Source organism: Rhipicephalus microplus, chromosome 5 (assembly GCF_043290135.1).
Source record: "Rhipicephalus microplus isolate Deutch F79 chromosome 5, USDA_Rmic, whole genome shotgun sequence".
NCBI classification, from domain to species: domain Eukaryota; kingdom Metazoa; phylum Arthropoda; class Arachnida; order Ixodida; family Ixodidae; genus Rhipicephalus; species Rhipicephalus microplus.
The window spans coordinates 100,849,894-100,868,794 of record NC_134704.1 but is presented as its reverse complement, the minus strand read 5'-3'; the positions used below and the strand labels follow the sequence as shown (position 1 = coordinate 100,868,794).

The 18,901-nt window shown below is 48.2% G+C and overlaps 1 protein-coding gene across 3 annotated transcripts in view; it reads left to right on the top strand.

Moving 5' to 3' along the window:
- LOC142817886 (relaxin receptor 1-like) overlaps window positions 1–18,901 on the top strand; it is a 258,818-nt gene that overhangs the window by 216,611 nt on the left and 23,306 nt on the right. For all 3 annotated transcript variants that reach the window (XR_012895405.1, XM_075895823.1, XM_075895822.1), the window contains 3 exons: window positions 9,929–10,156; window positions 11,091–11,350; window positions 13,320–13,418. Coding sequence is in view for 2 of the 3 variants with exons in the window: in XM_075895823.1 (XP_075751938.1) it covers window positions 9,929–10,156; window positions 11,091–11,350; window positions 13,320–13,418 (587 nt within the window). In the remaining variant the exon portion in view is untranslated. The remainder of the gene's footprint in view (window positions 1–9,928; window positions 10,157–11,090; window positions 11,351–13,319; window positions 13,419–18,901) is intronic.

Genomic DNA, 18,901 nt, shown 5'->3' with positions numbered 1-18,901 from the left:
ACTCAAGAAATGGCAAGGAGTCCTGCACAGGTGACGGTCCAGAATATGCGCATTCCTGAACCATTTCATGGCCGGCCGAACGAAGATGCACAAGACTGGCTTGAGCAGTTCGAATGGGTAGCTAAATCGAACTACTGGAGTCTCGATGGAAAGCTCTTTCACGTATACTTCGCCCTTGATGACGGCGCGATGACGTGGTTTACAAACCGGGAGGCAATATTGACGACGTGGCAGGAGTTTTGTCGTCGGTTTCTTGACACCTTCGGTAAAGCGGACCGACGCGAAAACGCACAACGCCTTCTTGAAGGACGCACCCAACAGCTGCATGAAAGCGTCGCCATGTTTGCTGAGGATATGGTGCGCCTGTGCCACCGCGCGGACCCCAACATGCCCGAGGCTCGAAAGCTAACCCATCTCATGAGGGGCGTCAAAGAGCAGCTATTTGTTGGTCTTGTGCGCAATCCGCCGACAACAGTGGACGACTTCACCAGGGAGGCCACCGCAATAGAGCGTGCGCTACAGCAACGGTACCGACAGTCTGATCGCCCGGCCACCGGCACAGCTGCAGGCGCCGCCGCACTTACCGCAAACGACGAGTTTGCTCTACGCCACCTGATTAGACAGATCGTGCGTGAGGAGATCGCGAAGGAGAACGAAAAATACACATTGCAGTCACAGGCGCCCCCGCAGCAGGAGTCCACGGTAGCCTCCGTCGCTGAAATAGTTCGCCATGAACTTCGACAAGCGTTTGCCTCTCCTCAGCAATATTCCGCTCCACCGCACCGTCCAAACTCGTATACCTATGCAGATGCTGTGCGTCGTCCATTGGCTCCAGAAGTATCGTACCAGCCGAACGGATACAGCTATGCAGACGCTATTCGTCGACCCACGCCCATGCCAGCGCCGCAGTACCTCGAACCGTATCCTGTGGCAGCCTGGGCTCAGCAGGATTCTGTCAGGCGACCCTATATGCGGAAGACCGACATATGGCGCACTGCGGATCGTCGACCACTCTGCTACAACTGTGGAGAGCCAGGGCACATTTGCCGTTTTTGCCCACATCGCCGAGCTGAATACCGCGGTAGTGCACCTACAGCTACGCGCCGACAGTTCGACGAAAGCCGTGCCCCCATCGACGACGACCAGGCTGGCAGGCGGGAAGGCTCTTCTACCTTCCGGACGCGGTCACCATCACCGGCTCGCTTTGGTTCACCAAGCCGCCGTAGTTTTGCTGACGCCGTCAGAGGTCGGTCTCCCAGCCCACGGCGGGGAAACTGAAAGCAGCGACCTCTGGGGGGAAGGTTGCAAGCCGTCGAATTGCCGAAAAACCCCAACTGCTGCCGAAACACGTGAGAGACGACGATGAAGGCTTCGCCGAAAAAACTGTGACTGCCGACCTTGCTGTGACGATTGACGGCGTTGAAGTGACGGCCTTAGTCGATACGGGTGGAGACTTCTCCATAATGAGTGAACGATTGGCAGACGAACTCAAGAAAGTCAGGATGGAATGGACGGGCCCTTATATCCGAAGTGCTGGAGGCCAGATAATGACTCCCACGGGAAAATGTACAGCAAGACTCACTATTGAGAATGTGGCTTTTGTAGCCACATTTCTGATCCTACCGGAGTGCTGCAAACCTATGATTCTGGGAATGGACTTCTTAAGAGAGTACGTTGCTGTGGTCAACATACGCGACGGTGTGATCACATTCGCCGCTGACAAGTCTGTGACCACTGATCCAGACCAAGAACCCAGGGTGTTACGTGTGGTCGACGACGACGTCTGCGTGCCACCACTGTCATGTAGTCTTGCTTCCGTGTGTTGCGCCGTGCACTGTAATGAAGACGCCATAGTTGAACGCATCACTGACCTTCTTTTTCACCAAGGTATCGCCATCGCTCGCGGTATTGTCAGCTTAGTGGATGGGCGCGCAGACGTGCTTCTGACCAACTTCACGAATGAGCGCCAGCACATCGGTAAAGGCACGGCTGTGGCGTACCTCGAAGAGCTGGACTACTCTCACGACTGTCTTCTAATGCAAGGGGAAGCCCCAGTCAATCACCTCCACATACACCACCAGTTGATATCGGTCCGAGTCTAACACCGACTGAAAGAGGCCGTCTTATGGAGCTGCTCGACCAGTTCAAGGACTGCTTCTCATCGACATCACGAGTGGGTCGAACGCCTCTGACTAAGCATCGTGTAATTACGGAAGACACAGCAAGACCGATCCGACAGTACCCTTATCGCGTCGCTCAGAAAGAACGTGAGGTAATCCAGCAGCAAGTCAAGAAGATGCTAGAGGATGACGTTATCCAACCATCAAAAAGTCCTTGGGCACCGCCAGTGGTACTCGTGAAAAAGAAAGACGGCAGCTTGCGTTTCTGCATCGATTATCGTAAGCTGAACCATGTTACAAAAAAAGACGTTTATCCATTACCACGGATCGATGACTCTTTGGACAGGCTACGGCATGCACGCTACTTCGCGTCAATGGACCTTAAAAGTGGATACTGGCAAATAGAAGTAGATGAGCGCGACCGAGAAAAGACCGCCTTCGTGACGCCAGACGGGCTTTATGAATTCAAAGTCCTCCCTTTCGGTCTATGCTCAGCCCCAGCCACGTTTCAGAGACTAATGGATACCATTCTGTCTGGCCTGAAATGGAAAACATGCCTTGTGTACCTCGACGACGTGATCGTTTTTTCGGCCACGTTTGAAGAGCATCTAAAGCGGCTACTGTCAGTCCTTCAAGCCATACGGTCCGCTGGACTCACACTCAAACCGGAAAAATGCCACTTCGGCTTCGAAGAACTCCAGTTCCTGGGACACGTGATCAGTCGCGAAGGTGTGAAGCCTAACCCAGATAAAACAGCAGCCGTCGCAAAGTTCGCAAGGCCTGTTGATAAGAAAGCGGTCAGGCGTTTTCTGGGTCTCTGCGCCTACTACCGGCGATTTATAGCAGGCTTTGCACACATCGCCTGTCCACTCACCCGCCTTACAAGGGAAGACATCGCATTTGTATGGGGTGAAGAGCGAGAAGCTTCATTCAACGAGCTGCGACAGCGTCTACAAACTCCACCTGTCCTCGCTCACTTCGACGAGAATGCACCAACAGCCATCCATACAGACGCCAGCAATGTGGGCCTAGGTGCTGTTCTTGTCCAATGCCAAGATGGTGTGGAGAGAGTGGTTGCCTACGCTACCAGAACGTTGACACGCGCCGAGTCCAACTACTCAACAACGGAGAAGGAGTGTCTGGCCGTCGTTTGGGCAGTTGCGAAGTTCCGCCCGTACTTATATGGCCGCGCTTTCCAAGTCGTAAGCGACCATCACTCTCTTTGTTGGTTGACCAACATGAAAGATCCATCTGGACGTTTAGCACGATGGAGCTTACGGCTCCAAGAGTACGACATGGCCGTAGTTTACAAGTCCGGAAGGCAACACTTAGACGCCGACTGTTTGTCAAGGTCACCGATTGAATCACCGGCTATAGAGGATGATGATTTCCCAGGTTTTTTAGGAGTTGTTGATGCAGCTATCATTTCTCGGCAACAACAAGATGATTGGGAGCTCAACTCGCTTATAGAATTCTTGAACGGACGAGCCGCCAATGCACCAAGAGTGTTTTCGAAGAACTTATCGTCATTCTGTTTGCGGGACGCAATTCTGTACAAAAAAAATTGCCCGCAGCTTCCCTCGGGGGAACACTGAGGAGGATGCGGACCATATAATTGGTTAACGGGGTGTTAAAGTGCGACTTACTTGGGTCGATGGCTAAATTGGTTAACGTGGTTGTGAAATGGGGTGTTAAATTGCGACTTACTTGGGTCGATGGCTAAATTGGTTAACGTGGTTGTAGGAGGGGGTGTTAAATGAGTGAACACGTACACACGTATGCGAAAGGGCGGCGCTGGTCGAAGGGACGTCGATCATTGTGTTTGTGGATTCGTTGGAATTCATTTCACCGCGACCTTGGACGTCGACGCGCCGTACAAACCAACCGACGAGCGGCAACTGAGCGAGCGAGCGCCGACCTTGGGTATATATACAGCACGACGGCGCATGCACTGTCAGCTGTTGAATGTTCTCGAAGCGCGACGCCACATGCGCGTCCACTGGAGAATCAGGAGAATTGTAGATGTCGAACGCGGTGTGTAGAGGAGGAAGGGTGCACAGATGGTGGAGGAGTGAAGCGCGCGCGGTGTGTAGAGGAGGAAGGGATGCACAGATGGTGGAAGAGTGGGCGACGGCGCGACGGCGCATGCGCGCGCGTCAGCTGTCGAATGTTCGAGAAGCGGTGTGGACGGCGCGGACGACGCGGACGGCGCACTACAAGGCGCGAGTATAAGATGCTCCGCATCTAAAAGAACTTTTCATCAACAGGTAGAAGCTATCTGCTGGTAGTTCCTGGAGCTCTCCGCAGCGAAATTTTACAAGCCTGCCATGACGAAGCCACTGCGGGCCACCTCGGTTTCACAAGAACACTGACACGCATCAAAGAAAAATATTACTGGCCAAGAATCGCAGCAGAGGTTAAACATTACGTCCGAACATGCATTGACTGTCAGCGGCGCAAGGTACCACCTGTCAAACACGCTGGGCTATTACATCCTGTGCCCGTGCCAGAAACCCCGTTTTCTCAAATCGGAATGGATCTGCTGGGCCCATTCCCAACATCGGACAGCGGCAACAAATGGGTTATAGTGGCGACGGACTACCTCACCCGATACGCGGAGACCAAGGCAATCGCGAGTGGCACTGCAGCTGAAGCGGCTCAGTTCTTCATTGAGAACATTGTTCTGAGACATGGTGCTCCAGCTGTCGTCATAACAGACAAAGGTACCGCGTTTACAGCCGAGCTTTTGCGCACTGTGCTTACGCTCAGCGGCACAGCGCATAGGAAGACGACAGCTTACCACCCACAAACTAATGGGCTTACAGAAAGACTTAACATGACAATCGCTGACATGCTTTGCATGTACGTCGACGTAGAACACAAGAATTGGGACCGAATATTGCCGTACATCACATTCGCGTATAATACGGCGCGCCAGGAAACAACAAAAATGACGCCGTTCGCACTAATTCATGGCAGAGAAGTTACGACAATGCTTGACGCCATGCTGCCTTACGATTGCAATGATTCAGAGACAGACGCCGCAGACTTCACTGAGCGCGCCGAAGAAGCAAGGCAGCTTGCCCGCGTCAGAATAATGAACCAGCAGAAACTTGACGCCCAACGGTACAACCTTCGCCATCGATTCGTCATTTATCAACCAGGAGATAGAGTCTGGGTTTGGTTTCCTGTACGACGACGAGGCCTCTCAGAGAAACTTCTACGCCGATACTTCGGACCTTACAAGGTTCTGCGTCGTCTTAGCGACGTGACGTACGAAGTCGTGCCCGACGCCTCCTCCTGTTCAAAACGTCGCCAGCATCTGCCTGAGACAGTGCTCGTGGTCCGCATGAAACTTTACCACTCTCAGTGATGTAAACACTCGATGGCCGCATCTCTACCTGTTGAGCGTCGGGACGGCGCTCACTCTGGCGGGAGGGTAATGCCGCGTGCATAGCTGCACTTAGCGGCGAGATAGCGACGACAACGAAGAACGCGGATTTGCTCGAGAAGAGCAGCGCAGCAGAGTGAAGAAGACGACAATCTTAGCGGCCTTCTCTGAGAGCGTCTCTACAAGTCCTACTGTCCGTGTTTTTAAATAAACCCCCTGTCATTTATAACTCGCGACAATATATAAAGAATGTTTGGTGTGTATCCTTCGAAATGGCGTGTAATTGACATTACACTGAACTCGAAGCATACAACCCATACTCTCCAATAATTTCGTATGATAAAGATAAGAGTTTTCCAGCATACAGCAAATTCTCGAAATGAGGTGAAGTGTAAGACTACAGCTCAAAAATGGCACTTACGAAAGCCTGAACTCACCTAAAAATCAAATTCCTTCTAAGGTAGTGAGCCAGTGTGAAAAACAATTCCTAAAGTACAACGTTCAGAACATGTAACATTAATCAAAATGCACAAGAAACTTACCTCTTCTTGTACAAACAGTGAAGACATCTCTGCTTTCTCTTTTACATGAGAACAAATGATCTTGGACGTGGCACTAGCGAAGAGGTCTGCAAAAAAAAAGTAAAAGATTTACTGACTTTAATCACGCCTCTAACAATCTGAGGAATTGTTACAAGTCACCAATCAGTGCAATTCTGACTGCCTCTATAAGGGCATCAAAAATGTACAATTTTCTCGTTCTTTCTACTCTCACAAGACGCTCCGTCAATGGAATGTAATCCGAATTTGACGCTGTGCTTCCTATTTGCCTGCTTTCGAGACGTAGGGTTGCGAACATGTGTTTTGTGCACCTAATATAGCACAGAAATTCGTCATCTATAATTCAATCATCTTAATTCGTTGTAATTTGATAAAAGATGTGATAGCTCGTCCAGTTTTTAAAGAGTTGTGGGCCTGCAATAGGCACTGCCTAGCGCGTATGAAAGTATTTCTTTAAAAAATTTTTTTTCAGAGCTTGCTTTCAGAAAAAGCGTCTGGCATATTTCGACAACCAAGCCCATCCTCTGATGGCAATCAGGGGCACGCTATTAGCGATTATTGACCACGGGATTTACAAACGTAACCCGTGCCTAAATACTCAGGTAAACACAACCAAGCAAGTAGGAGCGCTCGAACGACACCAACGCGCGCGGACGCCGTCTACGTTGCAGCAGCCATGGCTTATGCTAGAGCTACCGCATATAGCTCCCACAGTCACGTATATACTCTCTCGATTCTGTTATAACGCCGAACGTTATCGCAGATGAAGGCAAAGCACTAAAACAGCAAACAGAAACGAGGGAAAATAACGCACGGCGATGGCCACAACAACGCCCTTTGGAAGTCTGCTAGATCTTTCCCTGTTGCTGGTGACACTTGTCCTAAATAGCTTAAAAGACTGAGGCGCACGTGCTGGGAGCATCGCGGCATATCAGCACCTCCAACTATACCGTCTTTAAGAAAAAAAAAAGCCATTTCGTACAGTGCGCCTCTGTACATAATTTTTTCTTTTTCTTTCTTTCTTTACGCTTACACCTACAGAAGCACGTTGCACATTTGAGTATTAATAGAAATGTTATTACGATGTAGCCCAAAGGACATCTTAAAACAATATCAATCACTTTGTGCAGTGTAGAGACAATGTGCGATCAGCAACTAATCCCGCCCTTGTTAAGTGATCACATCACTCACTGTATGAGTGATGCAGGCACTTACACAACATCGCGCATAGCAGTGTGAACTCGTTAAATCACACGTTTAATCGGGCATCTGCAACAGGCCCGCGAACGCATGCTGTTGTAAATGGCTGGCAGCCTACTTCGGCAGAGCTGCTGCAGGCGCCCAGCTAGCGCTGTATGATTACTACCTACGAAAACAGTACACTCACCGTTAACAGGCCCACGTTGTCCGTGTCCGCCACTCCATGAATATTCCTTAATCCGAGCGTCACTTCGAACACGGTTTCATGCGTGACCACCATTGAATATGCGCCTGTTCGCTAGAACACACACAGCGACCAAGACCCCAGACCAACGCAACGCATTGGAAAGACGATGAGACAGAGAGACTGAGAGAGCAACGTTGAGAGAGAGAAGGAGGAGGCACTGGCGGCGCCGCCGCAGCTGTCGACGCAGGTGTTCGGTGACGCAACTATTCGCTTATCTACGCCGCCGTAACGCTGGCCGGAGTGAGCGGAGGGGGGGGGGGGGGGGAGGAGCGGGAAACCCGCCAAGGCGGCGCCAGAGGCACACGCTATGGCGCATACGGCGGACGGCCGTTCGACGTGCAATGACTCCTTGTAAACGGCAACTCTCCTTCCAGCCAGTCGCACAGGGACGCAGGTTATTTACCAGCCTCGGGTTCTTTGAGTATTTTGACGGAATGCGATTGCAGTGGGCGAAAAATAGTGAAGCAAAACTTGCGAAAAACAAAGAGCACCATGGAATGGCGAGAAACAATAATTATTTCGTCCTCGGTGGCATTAGCGGGAGAGCATCGCTACACCTTTTTCCAGAGGAATTTCTTTTCGCATTGTCTGTGTCTGGCAATTCCGCGTATGATGCCGCAAACACTGAATGCGTAGTCGAAGCAGGAACAAATTAATCCACAGTCGCGGATGTTTAGAAGGCTTGTCACGCACCACGAAACGTGCCGAGGTTGTTATAACAAACTTTTTGCTGACCACATGATCAGCACATAATTCCATATGGTTGGCCAATCAGCTAGCTAAGCACCTGTAGCAAAGGCAGGGCACGTTCTTGTTAAACGTTGTTAATATAAACGATGGTTGTGCATAAGTGCAGTGACAGCTTTCCGTTTGAATTGGTCATAACCCACGCTTTCGAGCGTAGAAGCGCCTCAGCGGACCTAATCAGCTACCACAGCAAGTTCGTAAGCAATGATGAGGTCTGAAAATATGCAGCTGTTTTCCTTGCACTAAATAGTCCGTGTACAGTGCGTTGACCACCGCCATTTCTTAAGCCACCTCCCATATAGACTCCCAGTCTGAACAGGTGTGGGACCTTAAACACTAAGAAGCAGTGCCCCCCCCCCCGCACACACACACGAAATTTGAGGGTGCACGGGCTGATACACATGCATACTTATTCACAGGCGCACACACATACACGCATACACACATACGGCAACACACACGCGACCGTAAACGCACGCATGCATGGGCGTACACATGTGCACAGGCACGCTTAACACAAGCACGGACTCGCACATACACGCGCACGCACACATGAACGGGTGTACACACAATCGCGCTTACACGCGAACACATGCGCAGGCTCACGCACACACACCCATACTCGGGCGAACATTATGTTCCTGTATATAATCCACAGCAAACATGTAGCTCATAATTAACGCTAAGGTGAGCTTTTGTAACGTGGATTGCAGTTAATTGCCATTATAGATGAAACGCGATTTGCTTCTGCTGGCATTCTGCTGTATTCGGAGAGCACCTTCACACATTCTAAGTCTAGGCCGTAATTTAACGCAAGGTCCACATATTCGTGCAGTAGCTACGCTGCTCGGCCGCCAATCCGAAGGTCGCGGGTTCGATGCCGGCCGTGGCAGTCGAATTCAGATGGAGGCGAAAAGGTAGAATCCTGTGCACTGTGCGATATCAGCGCCCAATAAAGAACACCAAATGGTCAAAATCTCTAGAGCTTTCCACTACGACGACCCTCATAATCATATCGAGGTTTTTGAGACGTAAAATCCCAAATATTATAATTATGTGTTCTTCTTATGCTGCATATTCGATCTGATGAATCGTCACCTACACCCTTCTCAGGCACAAAAGCACCCTTAGAGCCTATTTTAGGGTGATATCGAGGCAAGCACCCAAAGAAATGGGTGCTTTTTTTTCAATCGACCATTTATGGGTGTTAAAGGGTGTTGCAGAGGGTGCTTTCTCGTAAAAGCACCCTTTTTACACCCTTTTTGGTGTAAAACTTTTTACTGTGTATAAGCATTTTGTCGCAGCTGCTTGCTGATAATGAGATCGACTTCGTAAAGAACATGAATTTTCGCTGCATGATGTCGCCTAAACTTATCCCGCCTTTTTGCTTTCTCAAATTTTTCGAATAAAGGTGGTTGTTAGCTTGTTTACCATCCATGGGCTGATCTAGGGTTCTTTTACTAGGAAAAGTGAGGGAGGTAGTAGGGTGCAAAGAGGTGGGGAAAGCAAATGGGTTTTGTGCGTGAAAATACGCCCCGCCTCTCCCAATTTTCCCTTACAAAAGATGCGCTCTTGTTAGTGCTATTTTCGTACTGTGTTCTCGTCAAGCTCTACAGCGCTATTCGCAGTCCTCCATGTTTCACAACTCGCTGTTCCTTCCCAGGCTGGGAGTACTCGGCGTTCGTGTTCTGCATCGTAAACAGCGTTGCGTTCGCCTTCATCGCCTACGCCTACCTCACCATGTTCATCACAATTACGCATTCCAAGGTGGGCCTACGCTCCACGCAGCAGCTGCAGGATCGAGCCATCGCCAAGCGATTCGCCTTCATCGTGGGCACCGACTTTCTGTGCTGGATGCCGATCGTGTTCATCAAGATCATCGCCATAGCCGGTACGTGAGCACGTGAACTCCACGACGCCCGAATGCGTTTTCGCAATCTCATCGCGATCTTTTATTGACCCTAAAGGCCATTCACGAGGATTAGTCAAGGGTGTAGGAGGGAAACAAGAACATCAATCTTTAAAAAAAAAGATACTGTGAAGCAGTACATGGATGCCTGTGCATGAGGTGCCAGGAGCTCTCGCAAGCTGTCGATGATTCTCGCCAGGTTCTCCGCGTGCCAAGGGATGGATGCAGACTTCAGTGGCGTAGCCATGCCCTTCCATTTTTTATTTTCATTTTGATGGCATACAAATGAGAAAATCACACTCAATGACATATGCCTGCGTGGCCCACACTTCGAATCAAAAATATGTCGCCCCCAAAAAATTCTGTCTACGCCCCTGGGAGACATTTCTTAATGACCTTAGTAAGAAAATTCGAAAATGTGTATGCATGGCACTATTTGAGCTACCCCCGAAGGATGCTGGTTTGGGACAGCGTTCTCTGCAGAATTACATCGTAAAACGAGAAACGATTCTAAAATATCCACAGCTGAACAAGTTATTCTAATAGAAAAAAAAAATTACGGCTCACCTTTTTACCCTGATTTCACTAGGTTTAAAGTTCGAAGCACTTGCTCGGACCAACTCTCAGCAGTCTCGTACAGTTTATTTTTGTAATATTTACAGCACAGTACCTTTTTTCTGCTAACGAATATGTCCTTATCGCGATTAAATGAAGGTTTGTCCACGCGTGCGCCAAGACATTGTCTTTTGATGAGAAATTTGGCGCGCATAAACTACCCACTGAACGATTGCACTGCGAAAGCATTGGCCTTGCCAGCTAGACGTTTGTCAGTGTCTCGTGTTACAACCATTCACACCACCCCAATTTTCCCAAAGTTGCGGCGCCGTTTTGTGATCTTCACCGATTCTCTTTGCAGGAACAAAGATCGACGAGACGTTGTACGCTTGGGTCGCAGTGTTTCTGTTGCCTGTGAACTCGGCGCTCAACCCCGTCCTGTACACACTCACCACGCGAATGTTCAAGCAGCAGCTGAACCGGTTCCTGGAGAACTTGCGCCAGTGTGAGCGGGTACCTTCGTACCGACAGTCCGGCCAGTCGGGCCAGTCGGGCCAGTCGTGGTCGTCCATTCCCACGGTGCGGGGTCAAAAGAAGACGATCGTGACTTCACTTTCCGAAGTGAGATGCTCTCATTACTCACTCATTCGGAGTTCATTGCTTGAGGCCTGCGAAAGCTTCAACAACGTACTGTGGCACAGGGGTCGGAAATGTTTTCCAGAATTACCCTAAATGAATCACGTATTAGTCCTATACTCGCATATCGTGCTAGCACTACATGCACAATAAAGCTCGTGCCTCATCAGGAAGAAACAAACTCACAAGATCCCTTGTGCATTGCCCTAATATTACTCAAAGGCGGAAGCATTCTTTCAGTTTCGCTGTAAAAAATGAGCCTTCGCCGTCCCCCTCTTATATCTCTCTACATCTCGCCTGGTTCTGCAATGTTTCTATTATTGGAGCTCGTTTACAAAGGCGACGATGTATCGCGCGTGTGCTGCCGAATGTGCTGTGTTCACCTCTCTTCCCTCTCTCCTCTCTATCTTTCATCTCCCCCATCCCCTTCCCATGTGCAGGGTAGCAAACCGGCTTGCCTATAGGCTGGTTAACCTCCCTGCCGTTCTTTCCCTCCTATTTTCCTTCTCCTTCCTTATGAGATGACGTTATCATGTGAAATCTCGTTACAAAGTGACGTCCTGATGACGTCATACACTTAGGAAAGGGCGTTAGGAAAGGGCGTTAGACATGCCGTTAGGAAAGGGCGTGCGCCGATGGCGTGCTTCCCGGAGGCGTAAATGGTCTTCGTTTCGTGTAGGTTGTTGAATGTGTAGTCTAGTATGAACAAGACGTCCTGATTGTGTTTTTAAAATGAATCTCCTATTGATTCGTTAGTTTTGGTTCCCTGAGTTCTTGGCAGGTGTTGGTCATTCATATATGCCAAGTAGGCACATTGATCGGAAGGTCGTAGGCTCGCTTGCGTTTTTGGGGATAAGCGACTTCAACAGCCTTTTCGTCGGATTTTAGAAGGTGTAGATAGTGGGTAGAATTCAAAACGCGTCTTGTTACAAAAACGCGCTCCAGCCACAAAACGTCTTTGCATCGCATCATATGCCATGTTTGTTTGAAACCTCTATCCTGCGGCCTACGTGGTCGCTCACCTTGCGCAAGGTGGTCAGGGTTGTGTCTTCAGCGGTGATCTGCAATCCCTGTCCAGTAGCCTCTGTATCGTCCTCGTCTCGTCATCCTCAGCACAACTAGAAAGTTATGTCAATTCGATCTATATTACTGTCCTTATCCTGCTCGGAGGTAGGTCCGTATGCGAGGAATAGTTCAATATTATAAATCTATATATACACTTCTGTGTGAGACGAATGTGTACAAAGTCCAAACTTGTGGGGGAACACTGAAATCCATCGCTGCGGTGAGCATAGGTTTCTACGATTTCTACTGCTTCCTGCGTGGAGGTTTCCATTTCACCTACGCAACCTTGTTTAGTCGAAAACACACACACACACAGACAGAGAGGGAGAGAAAGGACCAACTATCAACTGTGTTTTATTAAAAACACAGCATTGTACTCGCGCAAAGAATTTAAAAACAATCAAAAAATATTTGATTCAGTGGCTGGCACTCGCGAAATTTAACTCAGTGACGTACAACACGACAAAGGGCTCCACCACGGAGGTGTCACCAGATTTGTTATTAGAGAAACACGTCCTCAGTGTTTCGCGCAGCTATCTTTTAAAATCTTGAATAACACCTTAGCTCCAGACATCCAGGGCACGCAACCAAACTCCTTACAGACCACTTGCAAGATCGAACATTGTGTTCCCTACAATGAAACCTTGTGATCTAATGATCTGCTATATAAACTTTGTTTAAATAACGCTCACACACTTTCACTATCACAATACACTTTGTAGAACGACTAAACATAACTTTTCATGGTTATTCAAATGCGTCACGAACTTTATTCATTACGTGGTAATAATGTTTTTTTTCACAATTCTATTTGCACTTGAAGGTTCCTGAATACTTGTGCTGTCCATGGAAAAATTTAATTGTATGACTTTTTTTTTCTTTCTCGCAGTACACCTTCGGGAAGAAAAAAACCTCGAGCGTGGTGTGCTATTCGCTGAAAAATGGCGTGATATTGCCGCTACGGGCCACCCAATCATGCACGGAAAAGGTCAGTGATAATGCTTTCCTCAGCTTCTATTTCGATATTATATGTGCTCAAGAGCCGTGCCCAACAATTCTCAGCGATGATTATTAACACAACTCTTTATCATGGATCTGCAGAATTGGCGGTCAATTGCAGTAACAAGAAAGCCCGTGTTGTTTAACTGTGAAATATATTTCATTAGCAATTATCGTGGAGAATGTATGTTTTAGGCTCACGTCGCGTTTTAAGCTTGAGAAGGGCTCTCTTCTTTAGGACTTGCAATAATTACGGCGTAGTTGTCTTATAGGCTACTCTGAGACGCAGTAGTATTCTAAAAAAACTACATTCCTTGCGACAGCAATTATATGAACACTCTTGGTGGGATATTGCCACCGTCGTCGGTGCCATTTAGCGTATAAGTATGCGTATCTATTTACGTGAAAACGCAAGAAAGAAAAATTGGCAGATCCCACGTACAGTGGGAATCGATGATTTGCGAAGCATGAATGAGAAATGTTGAAATGTCATTTTAAAATCAGCACAACATTATGAGGTGGAGGTAAATGATGACGTAAATGACTTCCGTGTCATGATTATCATGTTTGAATGTGTCGTTTACCTTCGTCATCTATTTACGTCACGTGATAACAAATGTAGTATACGTGGAGCTAGCAAAACGGCCACGAGCACACTATGAGTGTGATATGTTTACATGACACGCGTGTCTGGATTATCATGCATTGCAGCAGTCATATATTTCGACATTCATGGACATCACGTAAGACCGAATTTGGTATATGTGGAGCTAGCCAAATGGCCGTGAGCTCATCATGAAGAGCCCAATATACTCCAATGTAGCTTTGACGCGCGCGCACGCTGGGCACAGTGACGCTTCGTTAGCGAAACGCGAGCACTCTATAGTCTGACGCCAGGCGTGACCAGCGTCCGTCGGTGCGAACCGACGGCAATCGGACGCTCAACCTCTTGCTTGTGAGTGCAAGGCGTTAGCCTCTGAGCCATGAAAGAGCATCTCGTTCAACATTGAAACGGCAAGCCATTTATATACCGTTATCCTCAGTGGCAAAGGGGCGCTTCCACGTTGCCACGTTTGAACACGTGATCTACTGGCCTCCTTTCCACTTCCCAATCTGCGTTGTCATAGGCCGGCCGATTCCGTGCTGCCGCCGTTTCCGGGGAGGCCAGCAAATGGGGCGCAGCGGTCTGTCTTGATGTCTCCATCACATTTTGTGCACCCGACCACAGCACAAACTTCTTTTTTACGTCTAACCATTGTTCAGCTTACTCTGACATTGTCACCCGGCAGCGCAACTGGCTCGGGAAACAGCTGACGAGACATGTTTTCCTACAATGCTCAATGCGCCGCCCGCTTCTCGTCGTAGGCTGGTGGTGCTGGTGGTAGTGGTACGAAAAGAGGAAGAAAGGCACCCAATTTCTGGTAGCAATAAGGCGACACAGCGCCGCGCCTTAGGCTGCAAGGCAGCGGCTGCCACATGCTACATCGTGGCCGCACCGCCGAGAAGTTCGGTAGAAGACCGCTAGGTGGCTGCGCCTATATATATAGCGCTTGCTCTCTGCTTGTTTGCTTTCTCTTTCGCCGGACACCACTCAGTGCACGTCGATACCGCTACTCACAATGAACACCGCAGAAGCTAAGGTGGCAGCGAAGGGGGGCCCGCTATTCATGGTTTGCCAGATTTAGCCTCTAGAGTAAGCTCCTTCACCACCAGTCGCTTCATGGATATGCGGTAATTTTTTTCCGGTGAGTTGTTGCTTCCACTGTTTCTGCATTTGACCGTGGCCCTAAACACTCTAGTGGCTACTCGATACATCATCCTGCTGGATATTTTAGCTTTCTATAAAACGGCTCAATTTTATTCGCATATCACATGCTATCAGCCCAGGGACTGCCAGAAGAAGCACGCAAATTCTTTTAGGCACTGGGCACTCTTCCCGCACCTTAGGGATAAAGCTGCCGGTAGATCCGCATGAGGAAAACGGGGCATTTGCATTAACGACCTACTGAGGGAGCAGGCTAAGGGCTACGCAAGAGAAATTATGCGCACCTTACCGCGCGCATAGGAACGCCTGCAGTTAGGTACCATACTTAGCGCAAGTGCCGATTCTTGCCAAAAGTATCAAACAAATTTTATATCGTTGTTGAAAGCCTACGATGTAAATAATAGAGGAGCTTATTGTGGCCCTGACACGTCTACAGCATTGTATTCTTCTGAGATGCGCTTTTTCGATGACCTATTATTTTAAGCATATCGTTGCACATAACAGTTTAACTCTTCATACTTACGCGGGAAATTTCTTTTTTTTTCCTGTGCGCTTCTTAGAGCGACACTCAACACTTGCTTGTCAGCGCTTCACTTTCTTCTCTTCAATTCACTCCTATTTTTCATGAAATGTATTTTTCGCAGCAGTCAAGTGTACGTCAGCATGCCATGCACTATAGTGGTATAGTAGTAATACTAGTAGTACACTCGTAGTAGTAGTGGTAGCAGATAGCAACCTTACCAACAGTTTTAAGAACCAAAATTTTTGGGCCGTGTGTCATTTCCTCCTTCGTATGTAGCGTGTAGCGACTTCTAGATTATGACTTGCTCAATAGATGGGGTTATGTGTGTAAGTCCTTTTAGATCATTGTACACAAAAGACGACGCTGTACGACCATTTGGACGTAGTAGATTAGCTGTTGAGAGTTTTCTTCACAGATTTATAGTAATGAAAATCTTTTTACATACTCCGGCAAAATATATTACAGTTTTCTCACTTACTAGAGGACAGATAGAGCTCCACCGTGATGGTATAGTGGCTAGGATACTCGGCTACTGACCCACAGATCGCAGAATAGAATCACGGCGCAGCCGTGATTCCATTCGATGGAGGCGAAAATGGTGTGGGCCCATTGCTGTAGGTTCACGTTGAAGAACCCCATGTGGTCACAATTTCCGGTGCCCTCCTCTACGGCGTCTCTCATAATAATATGGTGGTTTCGGGACGTTCAACCTCACATATCAATTCTAGCATAGCTTGGCTAGTTGATTTCGGTTCACATTCGAACGTGATGTTAGTAAACACAGACACCAGTATGCATAAAATACATGATAACTCTCTTACAAATTTTCAATGGCGAAGGAGTTAAATCTTGGTGCAATGCGTAAGACCGTAAGGAAAATGGTATCATCATTATAAACGGGGATGTGCCACAAAAATTGCGTGGTTCCCCCTGATCCCCACTGGTCCCTTGGTCAGCCGAAGATACTGTGGTCAGCCGAAGAACCGTGGTCAGCCGAAGATACTGAGTACGTACAGCGAGAAAATACTAGGCAGCATAAAATCCAACGGTGGCCACGAGAAGGATCTGAAGTGATAGAAGACCTACACCAATGATGATGCGGTCGCAGATATATAAGAAGTGCGAACGCTTGGTCTCAACGCGAGTTTCTGCAATTTAGGCATCTCTTTCAGGCCTGTGAACGGAGCGTAAGGACAGGTTTTGTGTGGTCGAAGGAGCACCTTTTGGAAATGCTCATGCTTTTGCTCGTCATTCTATGGCGAAAAAAATTGTAGAGGTTAGGAGGGGAAAGAGGGTGGGCTTGGTATGCGGTATTACAACAAATTGTTAACATTATTAGAGCGGACGTTACTGTCGACAGTGCCGTAAATGATTATTTTCTTATTGACTGGGTTGATTGGTGGATAATGGGTATGGCATTTTTCCTGCAGTGGGCGTAGTCAGGCTGATGTTGATGTTAGTATGTGATATCGCCAAATGATTTGTCATAGGCATTAGCCTACTGTACACAATATTAAGTTTCGTTATATCATGAGAATGTTTTTTTGAAAGCAATGCATTAATAGCGCAAACAAATCAAGATCCCGATATATTTCTTTGAAATCACAAAATACGAAAAATACAAACTTGAAGTTACGAAGGTTAGTGCCATATGAGGGTTTTCTTTTCTACACAACCGAACAAATCAACCGAATTGTCATGTGTCTGCCAAAAACTCTGGCGAAGGAGTGTAATGTCACCTTTTTTTGTCTCTCAGTCTGCTCCTTTTGTTCCACGCTCTGGAGAACCAAATGTATGCTGCATTCACTTCGTACGGCTGACCTTATACTATCGATAGTACTATCAAACACACTATAGATAGCGCTATCTATAGTTTTTGTAAAAAACATGATTGGACTAGGAGGTACGCTGTACGGGGAAACACCAGAGACTTTGAACATATGGTGTTACTTATTAGGCACTAACATGGAGCTGTACCCGGGTTTCTAACATTTTGCCTCCATCTAAATGCTACCGTTATGGTATGTTTGCCCTTGACTTGCGGGTCAACATATTATGAAAAGTTCGATAGTGACCCACCATTGACTGTATAGATAGTAGCATCAATAGTACTGCCTTACTAAACGATACACCATAGACAGGCTGCGAGAAGAAGCTTTCAAGGATTCAGAGATGGTCGTTTAATCTATTCCTATCTTGCAAGATTGAAGAGAGATTTTGAAGCACGTTGGGTATGTTGAGCTCATCACCATGTCTCGGAAGGTTTCTCCTACGATGAGCTCAGAAGCATGAATACATCAAGAGAAACTTAGATGTACTTGACACGTACGGGTATTGTTACGAAGCGCGCCACCGACGACGTTACGAAGGGCGCCCGGAAATCTCACCGCTGCAACCACTGTTTCGAAAGACGGTGACGCCAACACGGTCCCGAAGGCGCCACTGCTTCGAACTCCGCTGGAAAGGTCACCAGCCGTTTGGTAGCGTAAGTTTCTCAGCTCGCGACTGCTTCTGCGCAGAGCTGATAGACGAGCGGACGAGACGACGGTGAGTTAAACAAGGTTTATGTACAGCATAATGCTACGTGATTTCGTCTGACTGAAAGAGGGCATAGTGGGGCATACCCAAGTAAGGTGCCTCAGAGTGAGACAAAAAGAAGTGGACGTTGTCAGTGAGCTGCGTTGTGGCTGCGGACCGACAACTGTTATTTTCCACGTAACATTTAGGTGGAGGTGCTGGGTGCTCTTCTGACAACGGAGCTACGCAGTGGACGCCTCCTTAAGTCTGCTACCATGGCTCCGGGTGAGGATACGGCTTCGCCACCTACCTCAGCAACGACAGCAACCCGGTACGTCGCCCTAACGCAACCCCGTGATCCCGGTACCTTTACTGGAGAGGACAACGTGAATGTAGACAAGTGGCTTAGCATGTACGAGCGCATCAGCAAGCAATATGGCTGGGACCCAACCGTTATGCTTGCGAATGTCATTTTCTATCTTGACAAGACCCCTCGCACCTGGTTTGAGACCCACGAGCATGAAATCACAAGCTGGGAAATGTTTAAACAACAGCTCCGCGACCTTTTTGGCAACCCGTTTGGTCAACAACTTGATGCCCGAAAGCAATTGGCTGTCCGTACACAGACGTCCACTGAGCCCTACTTGACTTATATTCAAGACGTCTT